The sequence below is a fragment of the Castor canadensis genome, chromosome 18 (genome assembly GCF_047511655.1).
Source record: "Castor canadensis chromosome 18, mCasCan1.hap1v2, whole genome shotgun sequence".
NCBI lineage: Eukaryota > Metazoa > Chordata > Mammalia > Rodentia > Castoridae > Castor > Castor canadensis.
The window spans coordinates 3,272,466-3,287,069 of NC_133403.1; the positions used below are offsets into that span (position 1 = coordinate 3,272,466).

General features: G+C 54.8%; 1 protein-coding gene across 2 annotated transcripts; it reads left to right on the forward strand.

Annotated features, from left to right (window-relative positions):
- Positions 1-796: 796 nt before the first annotated feature.
- Positions 797-11,545, forward strand: Slc35e4 (solute carrier family 35 member E4). Of its 2 annotated transcripts, none has more exons than XM_074061005.1 (2): positions 797-2,064; positions 5,765-6,043. In XM_074061005.1, exons 1-2 carry the CDS (start codon positions 1,421-1,423, stop codon positions 5,895-5,897), a joined length of 777 nt encoding a protein of 258 aa, XP_073917106.1. In that variant the 5' UTR covers positions 797-1,420; the 3' UTR covers positions 5,898-6,043. The 2 variants fall into 2 exon arrangements, with proteins under 2 accessions (XP_073917106.1, XP_020035588.1); XM_020179999.2 differs by having other exon boundaries at positions 798-2,036; positions 5,765-11,545.
- Positions 11,546-14,604: the final 3,059 nt, after the last annotated feature.

A 14,604-nucleotide genomic window follows, 5' to 3' on the forward strand; every position in this document is an offset into this window, starting at 1 on the left:
CAATCTGTGTCGACCTGTTCTGCTCTGGGGCGATCGGTCTACTCACCCAACTCAACTCAGACACCAGCTGTTGTTGGAATGGGAAAACGGAGACGCAGGACTTAGTGGTGTCTGCTGTGTCTCCCAGCTCAGGGCTCTGTCCTGGCAGGGCTGGGGCAAAGGGTGGAGCCTGAGAAGTCTGGCTCTGAGTCAGCTCTGAGTGCCCAGGGGACAGGATGGGGGCTGCTTGGCCAGGGATGGATGCCAGCCTGCGGTACCCTGCTTCCTTCCGCAGCTGTGGTTGGTCCTGGTGATTCAGCTTCCCTCTGGTGGCTCAGAAGGGACCCCACCCTGACTAGGAGGCAGGGGAGGGTCTAGGAGGGGCGATGAGGCCTTAAGGGGCCCTGTTGGTCCATGTCATCTCCTTGGGATGTCAAGGTCCCAGGAGATCCTTGTAGCCTGGGTCGGGGGTCCTGGGATGGGCTTGTAGGGCGCTCTTAGGCTCTGCTCCTTGGGTGACTCTGTGGCATACTCGTGTCTATGGATGGAGAGGACCCTGACTGATCCCCACTGATGGCGGGGTGCACGGGGGACAGGCTGGCTGCTACACCAGGCGGGCTCGGACCCGCAGACCCTCAGGCCATGGGCGGAGAGCAGGGAAAGAGCTGCTGTGGGCGTGGCCTGCCGAAGTGGGCGGGGCGTTCAGCTGACAGCCTATGGCAACCTTCAGCGCTCCGGGGCGTGGCTTTTGTGTTGGGGCGTGGCTTAAGGCTCCGCCCAACTCTCCCGGGTGGGGCGCGGGCGAGGGGGCGTGGCCACGAGCGCGGGGCCGCGCCCGCCGCGTCGGGCCGGGAAGAGCCGGGCGAGCCGGGCTGGAGGCGACACTGGATCGATCCGTAGTCGCAGCTCGGGCTACAACCGGAGCAGCCGGGATCCAGAACCGGATCGGGAGCGGGAGACGGAGCCGGAGCCAAGCCGAGCTCGCCGACTGGCACCGGACCGTGTCGGCCGCATCTCCTGGGCCGCCAGAGATCTGCGAATCACCCCCCTCCGACACTCCCCGGTACCACCAGGTACCAAGCCCGGGTCGCCCCTGCCAGGCTTGGACACGGCCTGAGCACCCAAGAGGCCCCGGAGTCAGGATCCCCTTCCTATCGGCCTGGGGACACCAAAGAAGGACATAGGATTCCATCTACGAGCACTGATCAGGAGGACAGGGGAGATCTCACCTGGCACCGGACACAGGTGCCCCGAGCCTACGAGGCCAGGCTCCAGCATCCTGGCAGGCACGACCTCGACTGTGCCCCATCTGAGGCTCCCAGACCTCGGCTGACCAAGGCCGGCCATCAGAAGCGGTGCCCCCACCTGTCTGAGGTCCAAAGAACCGGGATCTGGCCTGGCCCCAAGCGGGGATCAGCGGGGGTCCCCTCCCCTGGTGCGGATGTGCCGTCCCCTGGAGAATCATGAAGGCAGGATGACCTCAGCCGAAGCAGTGGCAGTGACTGGAAGTGCCTGGGAGGCTGGACCTCCTGCGTACCCTCCTGGCAGTCCTCAGGTCCTTAGGCGGCCTGGCCGGGCCCGGGTGGCACTGGTGGCACTGGTGTGGCTGCTGGCGGGAGCCAGCATGTCTAGCCTTAACAAATGGATCTTCACGGTGCATGGCTTTGGGCGACCCTTGCTGCTCTCCGCCTTACACATGCTGGCGGCAGCTCTGGTATGCCACTGGGGGGCCAGGCGCCCCATGCCCGATGGCACCCGTCACCGGATACTGCTGCTCAGCCTCACCTTCGGCACCTCGATGGCCTGTGGCAACGTGGGCCTGAGCACGGTGCCCTTGGACCTGGCACAGCTGGCCACCACCACTACACCACTGTTCACGCTGGCCCTGTCTGCACTGCTACTTGGCCGAAGACACCATCCGTTACAGTTTGCCGCCATGGGCCTGCTTTGCCTGGGGGCCGCCTGCAGCCTGGCAGGAGAGCTCCGGGTACCGCCCGCTGGCTGTGGCTTCTTGCTGGCCGCCACTTGCCTCCGAGGTTTCAAATCCGTTCAGCAGAGTGAGTGCCCGGGTTGTCATCTCAGGAGGTGGGATTTGGGTTGGGTGTGTGGCTTAAATGTCCCCCTGAGCCAGAGGTGTGGCTGTTAACCCATTTTGCAGATGAGGAAACTGAGGCTCAGAGACGGTCAAGAGTTCCGTGAATTCCAAGCCCCAAACTTCGTCTTTGGAGGCCTAGGCCAATTGTTAAGAATAGTGACCTGTGACCTTTGTCAAGTCTTTTATCTTGCTGTACCCCCGTCCTGCCCCTGACCAAGGCAGGTTTGCCCTGGGCCATGTACCAGTGAACAGCAGAGGCAAGATTTGAACCCAGACACTCAGACTTCATGCTGTTCAAGTGATGTGTAAGGAAAGCTATATAGCCCAGGCTGACCTTGAACTTGAGCTCCTCCTCCCTGACCTTCTCAGTGCTGCCAGAGAGGTTTATTATCGTCCCAGGATCACAGGTAGGGCTCCTGAGGCTGGAAGCATGGCGTGCGCGACTCCAGGTTCTGTCTGCATTGAGGGGGCAGAAGACAGGGCCGAGGCTCCAGCCATGCCTTTGCTCCTATTTGCTGGGTGACTTTTGGCAGGTCTGGGTCTTCTCTAGGCCGCAGTCTCCCCACTTCTTCAGGGAAGTAGTGTGAGAATTGATAAGAGCGCAAGGGCCCTCATTTTTCTTTTGGTGGGACTGGGGTTTGAACTCAGGACTTTGCGCTTGCAAAGTGGGTGCTCTACCACTTGAGCCACACCTCCAGTCCGCTTTCTCTGGTTATTTTGGAGATGGGGTCTTGTGAACTGTTTCTTTGCGCTGTCCTCAACCTGCAGTCCTCCCACTCTCAACCTCCCAAATAGTTAGGATTACAGGAGTGAGCCACCAGCCCCCGGCCGGAGGGGCCTCTTGCATGCTCTCCCTCCCTCTCAGCTCTGAGGTCTGATGGCTCCAGCCTAGGAGAAGGGGTGGGGGGACCTCAGGTATGCCGGGCTAAGGTTGGGGACAACCTGCAGCTGGGGACAGTTAGAGTCAGAACTTTTAGCCTGCACTGCCATCTTGGGAGCTGGGCCTCAGATGTCCTCCTGTCCCCATCTTCCCTGGCCTTGAGGCAGCGCCAAACCCAGTTCTATTTTAGAACTCAGGTTACATGAGCTGGGGCCTGAAGTAGGCAGGAGTTGGGGCCTTGTGGGGCCCTCCTGGGCAGAGTCACCAGGCCTCAGGCCCACAGTGCGCCTCACGCGGGGTCCCTTTAGCCCTAGGCCTGCAAACAAAAATGCCTGGCATCTGGTCACTTCTTGGCTTCTGCCAGCTTGCTCCTTCCCTCCTAAGTCTCAACTTCCTGCCCTGCTGGGTAGTTTGGATGCTTGCACTGGCTTCCCACGGTGTCCTCTGCTTCCCCTTTACGAAGCTCCAGACAAGGATGGGGGCATCTGTGTGTCTGGCACAGAGCAGATACTCAAATGATAGATCTATTATTATTACTATTTTTTTTTTTGGTGGGACTGGGGTTTGAACTCAGGGCCTCACGCTTGCTAGGCAGGTGCTCTACCACTTGAGCCAGGCTCCCAGCCCTCAAATGAGGGTTTTATTGCTCAGAATGTAGAGAGGTGGCTCAGGGAGTTAGAGGCCCTCTCACAGAGGTAGCAGCCCGGCCACGATGAGGACAGACTACAGCCAGAAACCGAGATGGGTTCTGGAAAAGTTGGGTTGGAGGAGTGGCTCAAGTTGTAGAATGACTGCCTCACAGGTGCAAAGCCCTGAGTTCAATCCCCAGTACAACCAAAAAAAAAAAAAGAGCCAGCACCAGTGGCTCAGCTACGAAGGAGCAGAGCTTGGGAGGATCGTCGTGGTTTGAAGCCACCCAGGCAAATAGTTCGTGGGACCCTACCTCAAAAAAAATCACAAGAAAGGGATGGTGGAGTGGCTCAAGTAGTAAGAGTGTCTGCTTAGTAACGATGAGGCCCTGAGTTCAAACCCCAGTGCTACCAAAAATGTAAATACATAAATAAGATAAAGAAAAAGAGGTTTCTTTTGCCAGAGCCAAATTCAGACTAGAGTGCAAATGGCTGATGCCAGCTTCTTTACTGAGCAGCCCCCAGGGAGCAGAGGATGAGAGGCCAGGAAGAGGCCTCTCTGGGCAGGGTCCCGTTGCAGGCCCTTAAAAAGGGCGATGCCGCCTTTTACCCACATGGAACAAGCAGGGAAGGGCATCCTGAGTGTCAGCCGGCAGGATCAGCTTGGGGGGACGTCATGTTGAGCGGTCCCACTGGGCATCAGACCCGAGTTGCACCTCGCACGCTCCTGTAAGGGGACAGAGACAGAGAGCAAGTGAAGGGGTGAAGAGGGACAGGCATCAGGACTTAGAGAAGGGCCATCTGCCATCTGTGTGTGACAGAAGCTCTGGCACAATTAGATGCTGAAACCAAAAAGCCTTGGAACCCAAGTCTGGCGACGCACACCTATAATCCCAGCCCAGACGATTAGTGCTAAATTCGGAGCCAACAAGCAGGAGGCAGTCCAAGTTTCTGCTCATTTCCAGAAAGGCTGGAGCCGTGATGGTGGCTGCCTAGAGAGCAGAGCCAAACTGAACGAGGTGGAGAGAGGCGAAAATTTCCCTGTCTAAGCCTCGCCTGTGGAAAGTGCGTGTCAGGAAACCCCGCCTGGGAGGAGACTTGTGTCATTACTCATCTCCCTGTCCCCTAACGCTTGGAGAAGGCCCCGAACCGTCACTGTCCTCGTGTCACCTGGGCCGGGTTTGGATTCGATGGTGACACCACTTCCTCTCTCAGTTGGCTGGGTGGTGGCAGGTGTAGACTCCCAGGCACACCTGGACAAGGTGGCAAAGCTGAAAGACTTTTCTCTTAGTTCTGAAGTCACCTGGGCAGTCCCAGTGTTGGGAGCAGACTGCTGATAGGCCGGCCGCGGTGACATCTGTGGTACATGAGGGACTGTAGGACGGAAGATCAGATCCAAGGCTGGCCCTGGGGCAAAAAGCAGGGACCCAAGACCCTATCCAGAAAACAAAACAAAACAAAAAAGGCTGGGGACATAGCTGGAGTAGAGTGCCTGCCTGGTAAGTGCAAAGCCCCGAGTTCAAACCCCAGTTCTGCCAAAAAAAACAAAGAGATGAGGTTAAGAGAGAGAAATCAGGTCACCCACCTGGTGCACAGCTGGGTTAAGAACCCAGTATGGTAGAGCATACCTGTAATTCCAGCACTCTGGAGGAGGCCAAGACGGGGTTGTGAGTTCGAGACTGACCTGGGCGAAATAGTGATTTCAAGGACAGCCTGGGCTACATAATGAGACCCTGTCTTAGGAAAAAAAAAAAAAAAGAACCTAAGGCTGCTTTCTTCAAAGCCTGGGATGTATGTGTGTGTGACTGGGGTTTGAACTCAGGGCTTTGAGCTTGCAAAGCAGGTGCTTGTTGCTTGAGTCACCCCTGCACTCCATTTTGCTCTGGTTATTTTGGAGATGGGGTGTCTTGAACTATTTTCCTGAGCTGGCCTCAAACCACGAGCCTCCCCATCTCAGCCTCCCAAGTGGCTAGGATTACAGGCGTGAGCCACGGGCCGCGGATTTATCTCTATCTTTGTAGGTTTTCACAACTGCACGGTGCATTAGGATTTTCCGTTGCCCCAACTCTCTGTCACACTTCTGAGCAGGAGTCAGTGATGGTGGTGGCGGGTGGTCAGGGTGGCCTGACCAGCGGGGGTCGTCTCTACCTTGGGTGTTGACAGTCACTGTCTTGGTCCCAGGTGCCCTGCTCCAGGAGGGGAGGATGGACGCGGTGACCCTGCTGTATGCCACCTCTGTGCCCAGCTTCTGCCTGCTGGCAGGTGCCACCCTGGTGCTGGAGGCTGGCGTGTCCCCAGCGCCTGTGCCCACTGACTCCCGCCTCTGGGCCTGTGTCCTGCTCAGCTGCTTCCTGTCCGTGGTCTACAACTTAGCCAGCTTCTCCTTGCTGGCCCTCACCTCCGCCCTCACCGTCCATGTCCTGGGTAACCTCAGCGTCGTGGGCAACCTCACCCTGTCCCGATTCCTCTTTGGCAGTCACCTCAGCGCCCTCAGCTATGTGGGCATTGCACTCATCCTTTCTGGAATGTTCCTTTATCACAACTGTGAGGTTGTGGCCTCCTGGGCTGCCCGCCGGGGCCTGTGGCAGAGGGGCCAGCCTGGCAAAGGACTTTAGCACCTGAGAGCGTCCACGAGCCACATCGGGACAGCCCCGATGTCACTCCAGCGTTGGCCAAGGCCATTGGCCATGGGGAGAGCGGACAGAGAGAGCAGGTGGCCACTCTGAGGCTGAGGGCAAGGAGAGGAACCTTCGGGAAGGCTGGACCAGGCTGTCCCAGACAGACCCACGTCCTGCCCTGGCCTGCCTGACCCTGTCACAGGGTCACCCACCCACCACTGGACGGTGGGTCCAAGCCTGGCGGTCACTGTCCCAGTGGCTACACTGAACATTGTTGGTCAAAACTTAGAAAGCCGTAGTGTTGTCATGACGGCCATGATTCTTGGTGGCTGCACAGTCCTTTTTCCTCCGTGGGGAGGCGGTGAGGGGTCCCAGGGACTTGGCGTGTCTGTGCCAGCTCCAGGTGGCCTCATTCCCTGGGCTTTCTGCTTTTGGGTCTTCCACCCTCAAATACACTATTTTTGCTTGGACACCTGTGTCATTCCTCGGGGTTCAGGGAGAGTGGTGTCCCCCACCCCAGGCAGAAACTAGCACATTGTCACTAACCTGTCACAATCCCTCCCCTGGCCCGGTCACCATCGCCTGCTTTCCTGAGGGTGGCAGTAAACTCCTCTCTGCTGCTCTGGCCCCACCTACTGCATCTTCCATGTCCCCTTCACCTGGAGGGACAGCTCTGGGGACAAAGAACTTCCTTGAGGCCTGGCGGAGTGGCCCAAGTGGTAGCGCACCTACCTAGCAAGCGCGAAGCCCTGGGTTCAAACCCCAGTACTGCAAAAAAAAAAAAAAAAGAAAAAGAAACAAACAAGAAAACTTCCTTGAGCTGGAGCGGTGGCGCATGCCTGTAATCCCAGCAAGGAAGGTCGTGAGTTTGAGACCAGGCTCCCGTCTCATTTTGCTGCTTTTTCCTGATGGACTTTGCCTTCCAGCAGTGCCACCCACACTCACTGGTGCCATTGCACTGTCCGGTCCCCTGTTCCTGGCTACATCCTGGTTTGGGAGTGGGAGAGAAAACCTGATGACAGAGGGCTGTGCCCAGAGCTACGGGCACCTGGCGCCCCCCTCGACCAGCTGGCCTTGGCTCTACCATGTCACCTCTCAGCCGTTCCTTGGGGTTATGCACTCAACTCCCCTATCCAGTGACCTGTGAAAAATGACAAGGACCCTGCCTGGAGGGCAGAGACCTGGGGCCCAATCCTGTCCTATGTCTCCTTCGCTTTGTAGCTCTTTCTGGGCCTCAGTTTTCATATCTGCAAAATGGGTTGACGATCCAGATGAGGAGCCCCGTGGGCAAGACTATGGTCAAGGAAGGAGATGGCCAGTGTCCAGCGGGGCTTTTGTCCCTGTTTTGTCCCTCTCTGACGTTCCAGACCCGTCTGGGAAATGTCCCCCCTTTGTGTGAGAATGAAGAGTTAGACCACAGCTCATCCTCCTCTAGACCGTTAGTCACAGAGGGCATCGAAGCTGTGCAGCCAGGCAGGGCTGTGTGGACGGTCAGCCCCAGGCTGGGTGGGGAGCAGGCAGTGAGGACCCAGGAGGACAGGCCTGGGGTTTCCCGTCCCCAGCTCCACCCAGGCTGGCATTTTAGCAGAGGAAGTGGGCCTGGTTGAGTCACTGCCACCCCCTCCTTCCCTGTGACTCAGAGATGCCATGGTCCCAGCCCAGCCCAGCAGCTCAGGCACCTCCAGACTGCACCCTCAGGCTTGGCCGGGCAGGACAGAGAAAGGTGGCTTCGGCTGGTCAGAGCCTCTGGGGTGACTCCCAGCCCTTCCTGATCCATGGGGACCCACTGTCCTGATGACACAAGTGAGGCCCCCAGGCTGCTGGGCCTTGTGGAATGCTGGCCTCCTGTCAGTCCAAACCCTGGTGGCTGGGGTATCTGCCTGACTCGGGAGCTGGCTTGTCACCAGATGCAGGACCATGAGACATTGATGAGATTCCTGGGTAGCAACAGTCATCACTCCTCCTGTTGACACAGAGAGCCCCGAACATCGAGTTAGAAAGCCTGGCTTTCAGTCCCGGCCCTTCCTCCTCTCCTCACCGTCTGCCCTCAGGCCGGGGTTGCTAGGAGTGACGATGGAGGGATAGCCAGTGGGCACAGTCCCCCTGCAAGGTCATTGTACTTTTGGGCTCTGTGGCCTCAGACAAGTGTCTTCACCTCTCTGAGCCTCCATCTTTGAATCCAGTCTCTCTGACAGAGAGCACAGGAGTTGTCCCGTAGCCAGGGGTGCATTCCACGATCCCCGGGGGACGACTGAAACTGTGTGGTGGGGGGTACCGAGCCCCGTCTGTGCTATGCTCTCCTATGCAAACGTGTACAAACTCAATGTCTTTTCCATCTTTTTGGGGGTGCGAGGGGTGGTAGGACTGGGATTTGAACTTGCAAAGCAGGCGCTCTACTGATTGAGCCACTCCTCCAGTCCATTTTGCTCTGGTTATTTTGGAGATGGGGGTCTCACAAACTATTTGCCTGGACTGGCCTCAGAACTTGATCCTCCTGATCTCAGCCTCTCAGGTAGCTAGGATTGCAGGCGAGCCACTGGCGCCTGACTGGGGCTCTTAATATTTACTTAATAAACCCCTTTTTCCTGTAAGGGATACTGTGACAGCAGCACCCACGTGATAGCCATGATAGCCAAGACACCTTCTAAGTGACTACCGGGAGGGTAGCATATACTGCGAAGACACTGCACAAAGGGATGCAGAGTGTGGCATGAAATGTGTGCTCAGAACAGCAAAAAATTGAAAAGACATGGACTGTTTTATTTCCAGAATTTCCAAAAAAATAAAAATAAACCCATACTTTCAGACTGCAGTTGACTATAATAACAGCAACTGTGGCAAATGAAACCAGCCATAAGGGAGTACTGGCATCTTAGTGACGAGCAGGTGCTGTGGAGTCAGACCTGGGTTCGAGTCCTGCCATGAGGCTCTGGCGTGAGGCAGGGCTCAGGCAGCAGTAGAAGGTGACCCCGGCCAACCTCAGGAAGACATGATTGGCTGTTGCTTAGCAACAGGACCCCAGCCAGTGATAGCAGACTGACTCACTGTAGCTGCTTCCACCCTCCCCCCCCATAAGGCTCCTTGTGCACACCTCCCCACCCCGCCTGGCCTCCACCGCACACTGGGGCCCCTACACACCCTCCTCGCCCTGCCTTGGAGGAAGAGGGAAGGCGGGGCTGTGTTGGGCTTCCTGCCACCATGGAGACCAGAACAAAGCATTGTCTCAGTCCAGCTGCCAGGGTGCCCCTCCTGCTCTGCCCCGCCCGGGGGCCCCTGGATTGTCCTCCAGGACGAGGGGCAAACAAGGACTAGTTGGTTTTTTTCGTTTTTTGGTGGGACTAGGGTTTGAACTCAGGGCTTTTGGGGAGACCTGATGTAGTGACCCGGGTGCACTGATGACAGTGGGACACTGCCTAGGGTCACAGGGGGAAATAGTTGTATTGATTTGGCTGATTGTTTAAAAATTATAGGAGACCACTGTTTTTTACTTTTATGTTATTTATTTTTTTAACGTTTTACTTATTTATTTTGTGGTACTGAGATTTGAACTCAGGGACTTCACCTTGAGCCACTCCACAAGCCTTTTTTTGTTCTGAGTTTTTTTGAGATAGGGTCTCGAAAACTATTTGCCCGGGGCTGGCTTTGAACCGTGATCCTCCAGATCTCTGCCTCCTGAGTAGCTGGGATTACAGCCATGAATCATGGCTTCCTTCTTTTCAAAGTAGCTTCCTTTCTTCTTTTTTTTTCCTTTGATAGAGACTGGCCTCAGGCTTGCTGGGTAGGTGCCACCACTTGAGCCACTTAGCCAGCTCAAGAGGCCATTATTTTGGACTTAACTTCTGTACTAGTCCCCAATATCCCAGACTATGGAAGTCACCTATGCTAAGGTCACACCATCAAGCCTAAACTAAGTTGTTTATCTGACTTTAGTCAGAAACTGGGAGAGGAAGAAATAGCCAAAAGTCACTTTGAAATGGCACAGCCAAATTCCCTTTGCCTTAATCCTTTAATCCTTACACAAAAGTAACATGAAGGAACCTGCTGTTAACCAACCGCTTGTGTGTTGTCTCCGGTTCTGGCCTTATGAAGAAAGTGACTTTGGAGGCTGGGTGTGGTGGCACACACCTGTAATCCCAGCAGTAGATCTTTAATTTAACAAAGCAAAGACCTGGACCTGTAAACCATACCCCGGGGGTCCGATGGACCCAGTAATAGTTTAAATCTGTAGACCCCCCCAGCCTCAAGGGCTGGTCCCAGGAAGGGATTTAAAGTTCCCAGCCTCTCCCACTTTTCTAAAAGCTCCTGCCAGGGTAAAAATATTTTTCTGTACTTCTCTTTCTGAGGCAATGGCCTGCAGTGTATTCCTTTCCTTATAAAGTTACTGTCACTGTCACTCCTCCCTCCCCCCGAATTCTTCTGACTTTCCAGTAACAGTGGAGTGTTGTTGTCCTCTACAATTAAAAATAAAGCCACCGGTGACTCACGCCTGTAATCCTAGCTATTTGAGAGACTGAGATAAAGAGGACTGAGGTTTCAGGCCTGCCAGGTTCACGAGACCCCATCTCCAAAATAACCAGAGCAAAATGGACTGGAGGGGTTGCTCAAGGATTAGAGCATCTGCTTTGCAAGGTCAAAGCCCTGAGTTCAAATCCCAGTCCTGCTCCCCACCCCTCCACCCCCAAAAAAATCCTTTTGTGTTTTTGGCAGTACTGGAGTTTGAACTCAGGGCTTCATGCTCGCTAGGCAGGCCCAAAAAAATCTTTACACTAAATTTTAATTTTGTCCTTTGGCAGAATTATCCCAAACGCAATGACCTAAGGTCACAAATGTACCACCTCTTGCTTTCAGTGGATCGGAATTTGGACGTGGTTTAGTGGGTGGTTCTGCTTCAGGGGCTCTGCTGAAGCTGTAGTCTAGATGCTGGCGTGGTGGTGACACCTGTAATCCCGGCACTCGGGGCTGAGGTAAGAGGACCACAGGTTTGAAGCCAGCCTGGGTGACAGAGTGAGTTCAAGGCCAGTCTGAGCTACAAAGTGAGACCCCGTCTCCAAAAACTGACAAACAAAAAGTCAACTCACATGACTTGGCTGGAGGCCTCCGTTCCTGGCCACAGGACATATGGCTGCTGGCTTCCACCAGAGTGAGTCATTCAGAGAGCAAGAAGCCACAATGTCACACTCTGACCTTATTAGATTCTATTACTTCACTTTTTTTTTCTTTTTGGTGGCACTGGGACTTGAACTCAGGGCCTCATGCTTGCTAGGGAGGTACTCTACAGCTAGAGTCACTCTGCCAGCCCCTTTTTTGTGTTGGGTGTTTTCAAGATAGGGTCTCTCAAACTATTTGCCCCATTGGCCTTGAACTGTGATCCTCCTGATCTTTGCCTCCTGAGTAGCTGAGATTACAGGTGTGAGCCACGGCACCTGGCTTATTTTATTTTTTTGTGAGACAAGGTCTGACCCAGGCTGGGTTCTCTGAGTGCTGGGATTACAGACGTGACCCACTGCACCTGTCATCAGCTTGGTTGTATAGATCAAACCTATTCAGTGTGGGTTTCCCCACATTGCTACTTAGGACATGTATACAGGATGGGATCCTTGGGGCCATCTTGGAGGCTGGCTGCCTCCCCCGTGAATGTTTGTTGAGTGACTTGAGCACATAGCCTGGGGTCACCAGGATTTTCCTGGGAACTTTCTGGTCTGGGTCGTGTCTCGTTAGCCACAGGTCACAGGCTCCCTGACAACACTCTGCATACCCCTCGGCCCCAACACACGCACCGCACTCAGCACGTAGTGAAGCCTTCTCTGTCCTTCTGGGTCCTTGGCCTGGTATTTGAAGCCCCGGATGTTCTGGTATCTCCGAGCTGCCCCAGCCTCTCCACCCCTGCTCCCAGTCTATGTCCACTGGACCTCCCGGTAGCTAGACTCCCTCTGCCCCTCCCCTCTTCTCTAAGGACGGCCAGCTTGGGGGCACTGGGTAGATTCTGACCCGACAGCACCTGCTGCCTAGGGTGGACATTTGCCTTTGTGTATTCAAACTATTTGGAAGAGGAACTCTTTGTTTTGGTGGGGCTGGGGTTTGAACTCAGGGTTTCTCGCTTGCAAAGCAGAGGCTCAACCACTTGAGCCACACCTTCCATCTATTTTGCTCTGGTTATTTTGGAGATGGGGTCTCCTGAACGATTCGCCAGGGCTGGTGTTGAATCTGTGATCCTCCTGATTCAGCCTCCCAAGTAGCTGGGATTATAGGTGTGAGCCACCAGTGCCTGGCAAGTGGAGCTCTTCTCCACACCACCTTGTGTCCCAGGAGTCCTGGTTGAAAAACCACAGGCCCATCTGGGTATGGTGGCTCATGCCTGTAATCTCGGCTACCCCGGAGGCAGACATTGGGAGAATCTCGGTTTGAGGCCACCTTGGGGCAAAAAGTTAGCAAGACCCCTATCTCAAGTGACCTGGGTGTGGTGGTACACAGTTGTAATCCCAGCTTCTCAGGTGATGTAGGTAGGTAGGATTGCAATTTGAAGTTGGCCTGGGCAAGAAATGAGAAACTCTCGAGAAAAATAGTTAAAGCAAAAAAAAAAAAAAAGGGCCAGGGTATGGCTCAAATGACAGAATGTTTGCCTAGCAAGCACAAGGAGGTCCTGAGTTCAAATCCCAGTAACGGCAGAAAAAAATTGAAAACTACAGATCTGGTTCAATCTCCACTATATAATACATGAAGAAACTGAAGCTGAAGCAGGAGAAAGAACCAAGATGACCTTGTGCAAAGAGGGAGAAGCAGGTTTTGTCATTTTCTGCTCCTGTCTGCCGTGAAGAGACCCAGGCTACCAAGTAGCCAGGCTGTGCGGGCCCAGCCTGGGGTTCCAGGCTGATGAGTTACGCTGGGTCCTCTGAGAAGCAGACACCCAGATGGGGTTCCAGTCCAGCACCGGTGCCTCACGCCTGTAATCCAGCTATTCAGGAGGCCGAGAGCTGGAGGATCGTGGTTCGAGGCCAGCCTGGGCAAATAGTTCACAAAACCTCATCTCCAAAATAACCAGAGCAAAATGGATTGGAGGTGTGGCTCAAGTGGTAGAGGGTGAAGCCCTGAGTTCAAATCCCACCCCCAAAAAGATGGGGTTTGAAGGTGAGGATTTTGTAAGGGTAACAGGTGGGAGAGGGAGCAAGGCTGGGCAGAAGCCTTCCTCAGTCACCCCACCAAGGAAGGTTCAGCAAGGGTCGTCAGGAGGTCTTGAACCAATGGACTCCCATCTCAGGACCGAGCCTGAGTCAGGATTTCTGGTCTCAGCAGATCCAGGGTGAAGGATTTCATGGGGTCACAGAGGGGGCCCTTGGTCAACTGTTTCCTGGAATTGGAGTCCTGCATATGGTCACCAAGTGACACCGAGTCTCCTTTGCCAGAGAAGGTAGAATTCCAGAACGTTCCAGGGGTGCCGAGGTCACAGAGCTGGTGGAAGTCAGAGAACCCCCCTCTCTCTGTTCTCATCCCAGGCGCTTCCCAGGTGACACAGGGAGAGGGGGTGGATTCTTGGGGCTTTTGGGGTTAATGTCCCAGGTTTGGGTGGTGTTTCTTCCCCAAAAGTTCACGTGCAGGAAGCTGGGTCCCCAGTGACAGCGCACTAGTGGGGTCTTGAAGACAAGGGAACTAAGGCAGGTGTTTGGGTGGTGACCACCCTCAGGAAGAGAGCCATGTTTGCCTCCTGGACTGTTTAGGTCGTCAGGTAGATTAGTTCCTTTGACAGTGAGTTGTTAGAAGAGAATCAAGCTGAGCTGGGCATGGTGGTCGATGCCTGTAATCCAAGCACTGGGCCAGCCTGGGCTCCACAGTGAGACCTTTTATCAAAGGAAGAGAAAAAGCTAGGCTAACTCTTCTCGTGCTCCGTCTCACCATGTGATGGCCTGTGTGCATTGTCGCCACGGGACGACACGCACACCAAGTGACCTCATCCACACCAAGCGATGGCTGCTTTTCCGAGAGGCCCACCAGGTGGGGCTGCCCAGTCCTGGTCTCGTAGCACCGAAGCGTGAGCTAGCCATGCCTCTTTTCTTTGCAAAGCATCCAGACTCAGGCGTCGTGTTGCAGCAGCAGTAAGGGAACTAAGAGACAGCAAAGCGTGTGCTTCGAGGTCGAGACCTGCCCTGGCATTTGTAATGAGACGACCATGCCTAAAGAGGTCATTCAGGGAAAGTAACAGAAACTTTTCAACTAAATTTAACTGATGTTATTTATTTGGAAAGAGACAGATTTTCCTTTTTTTTTTTGCAGTACTGGGATTTGAACTCAGAGCCTCACACTTGCTAGGCAGGCGCTCTACCACTTGAGCCACTCTGCCCGACCTTTTTTTTCTGTGTGGGCTATTTTCAAGATGGGTCTTGCCAACTATCTGCTCAGGCTGGCCTCGAA

Coding starts and splice junctions, on each gene's coding strand:
- Slc35e4 (XM_020179999.2), top strand. CDS start 1,421: ATGTGCCGTCCCCTGGAGAATCATGAAGGCAGGATGACCTCAGCCGAA. Junction 2,037..5,764: donor TTTCAAATCCGTTCAGCAGA/GTGAGTGCCCGG, acceptor TCTTGGTCCCAG/GTGCCCTGCTCCAGGAGGGG.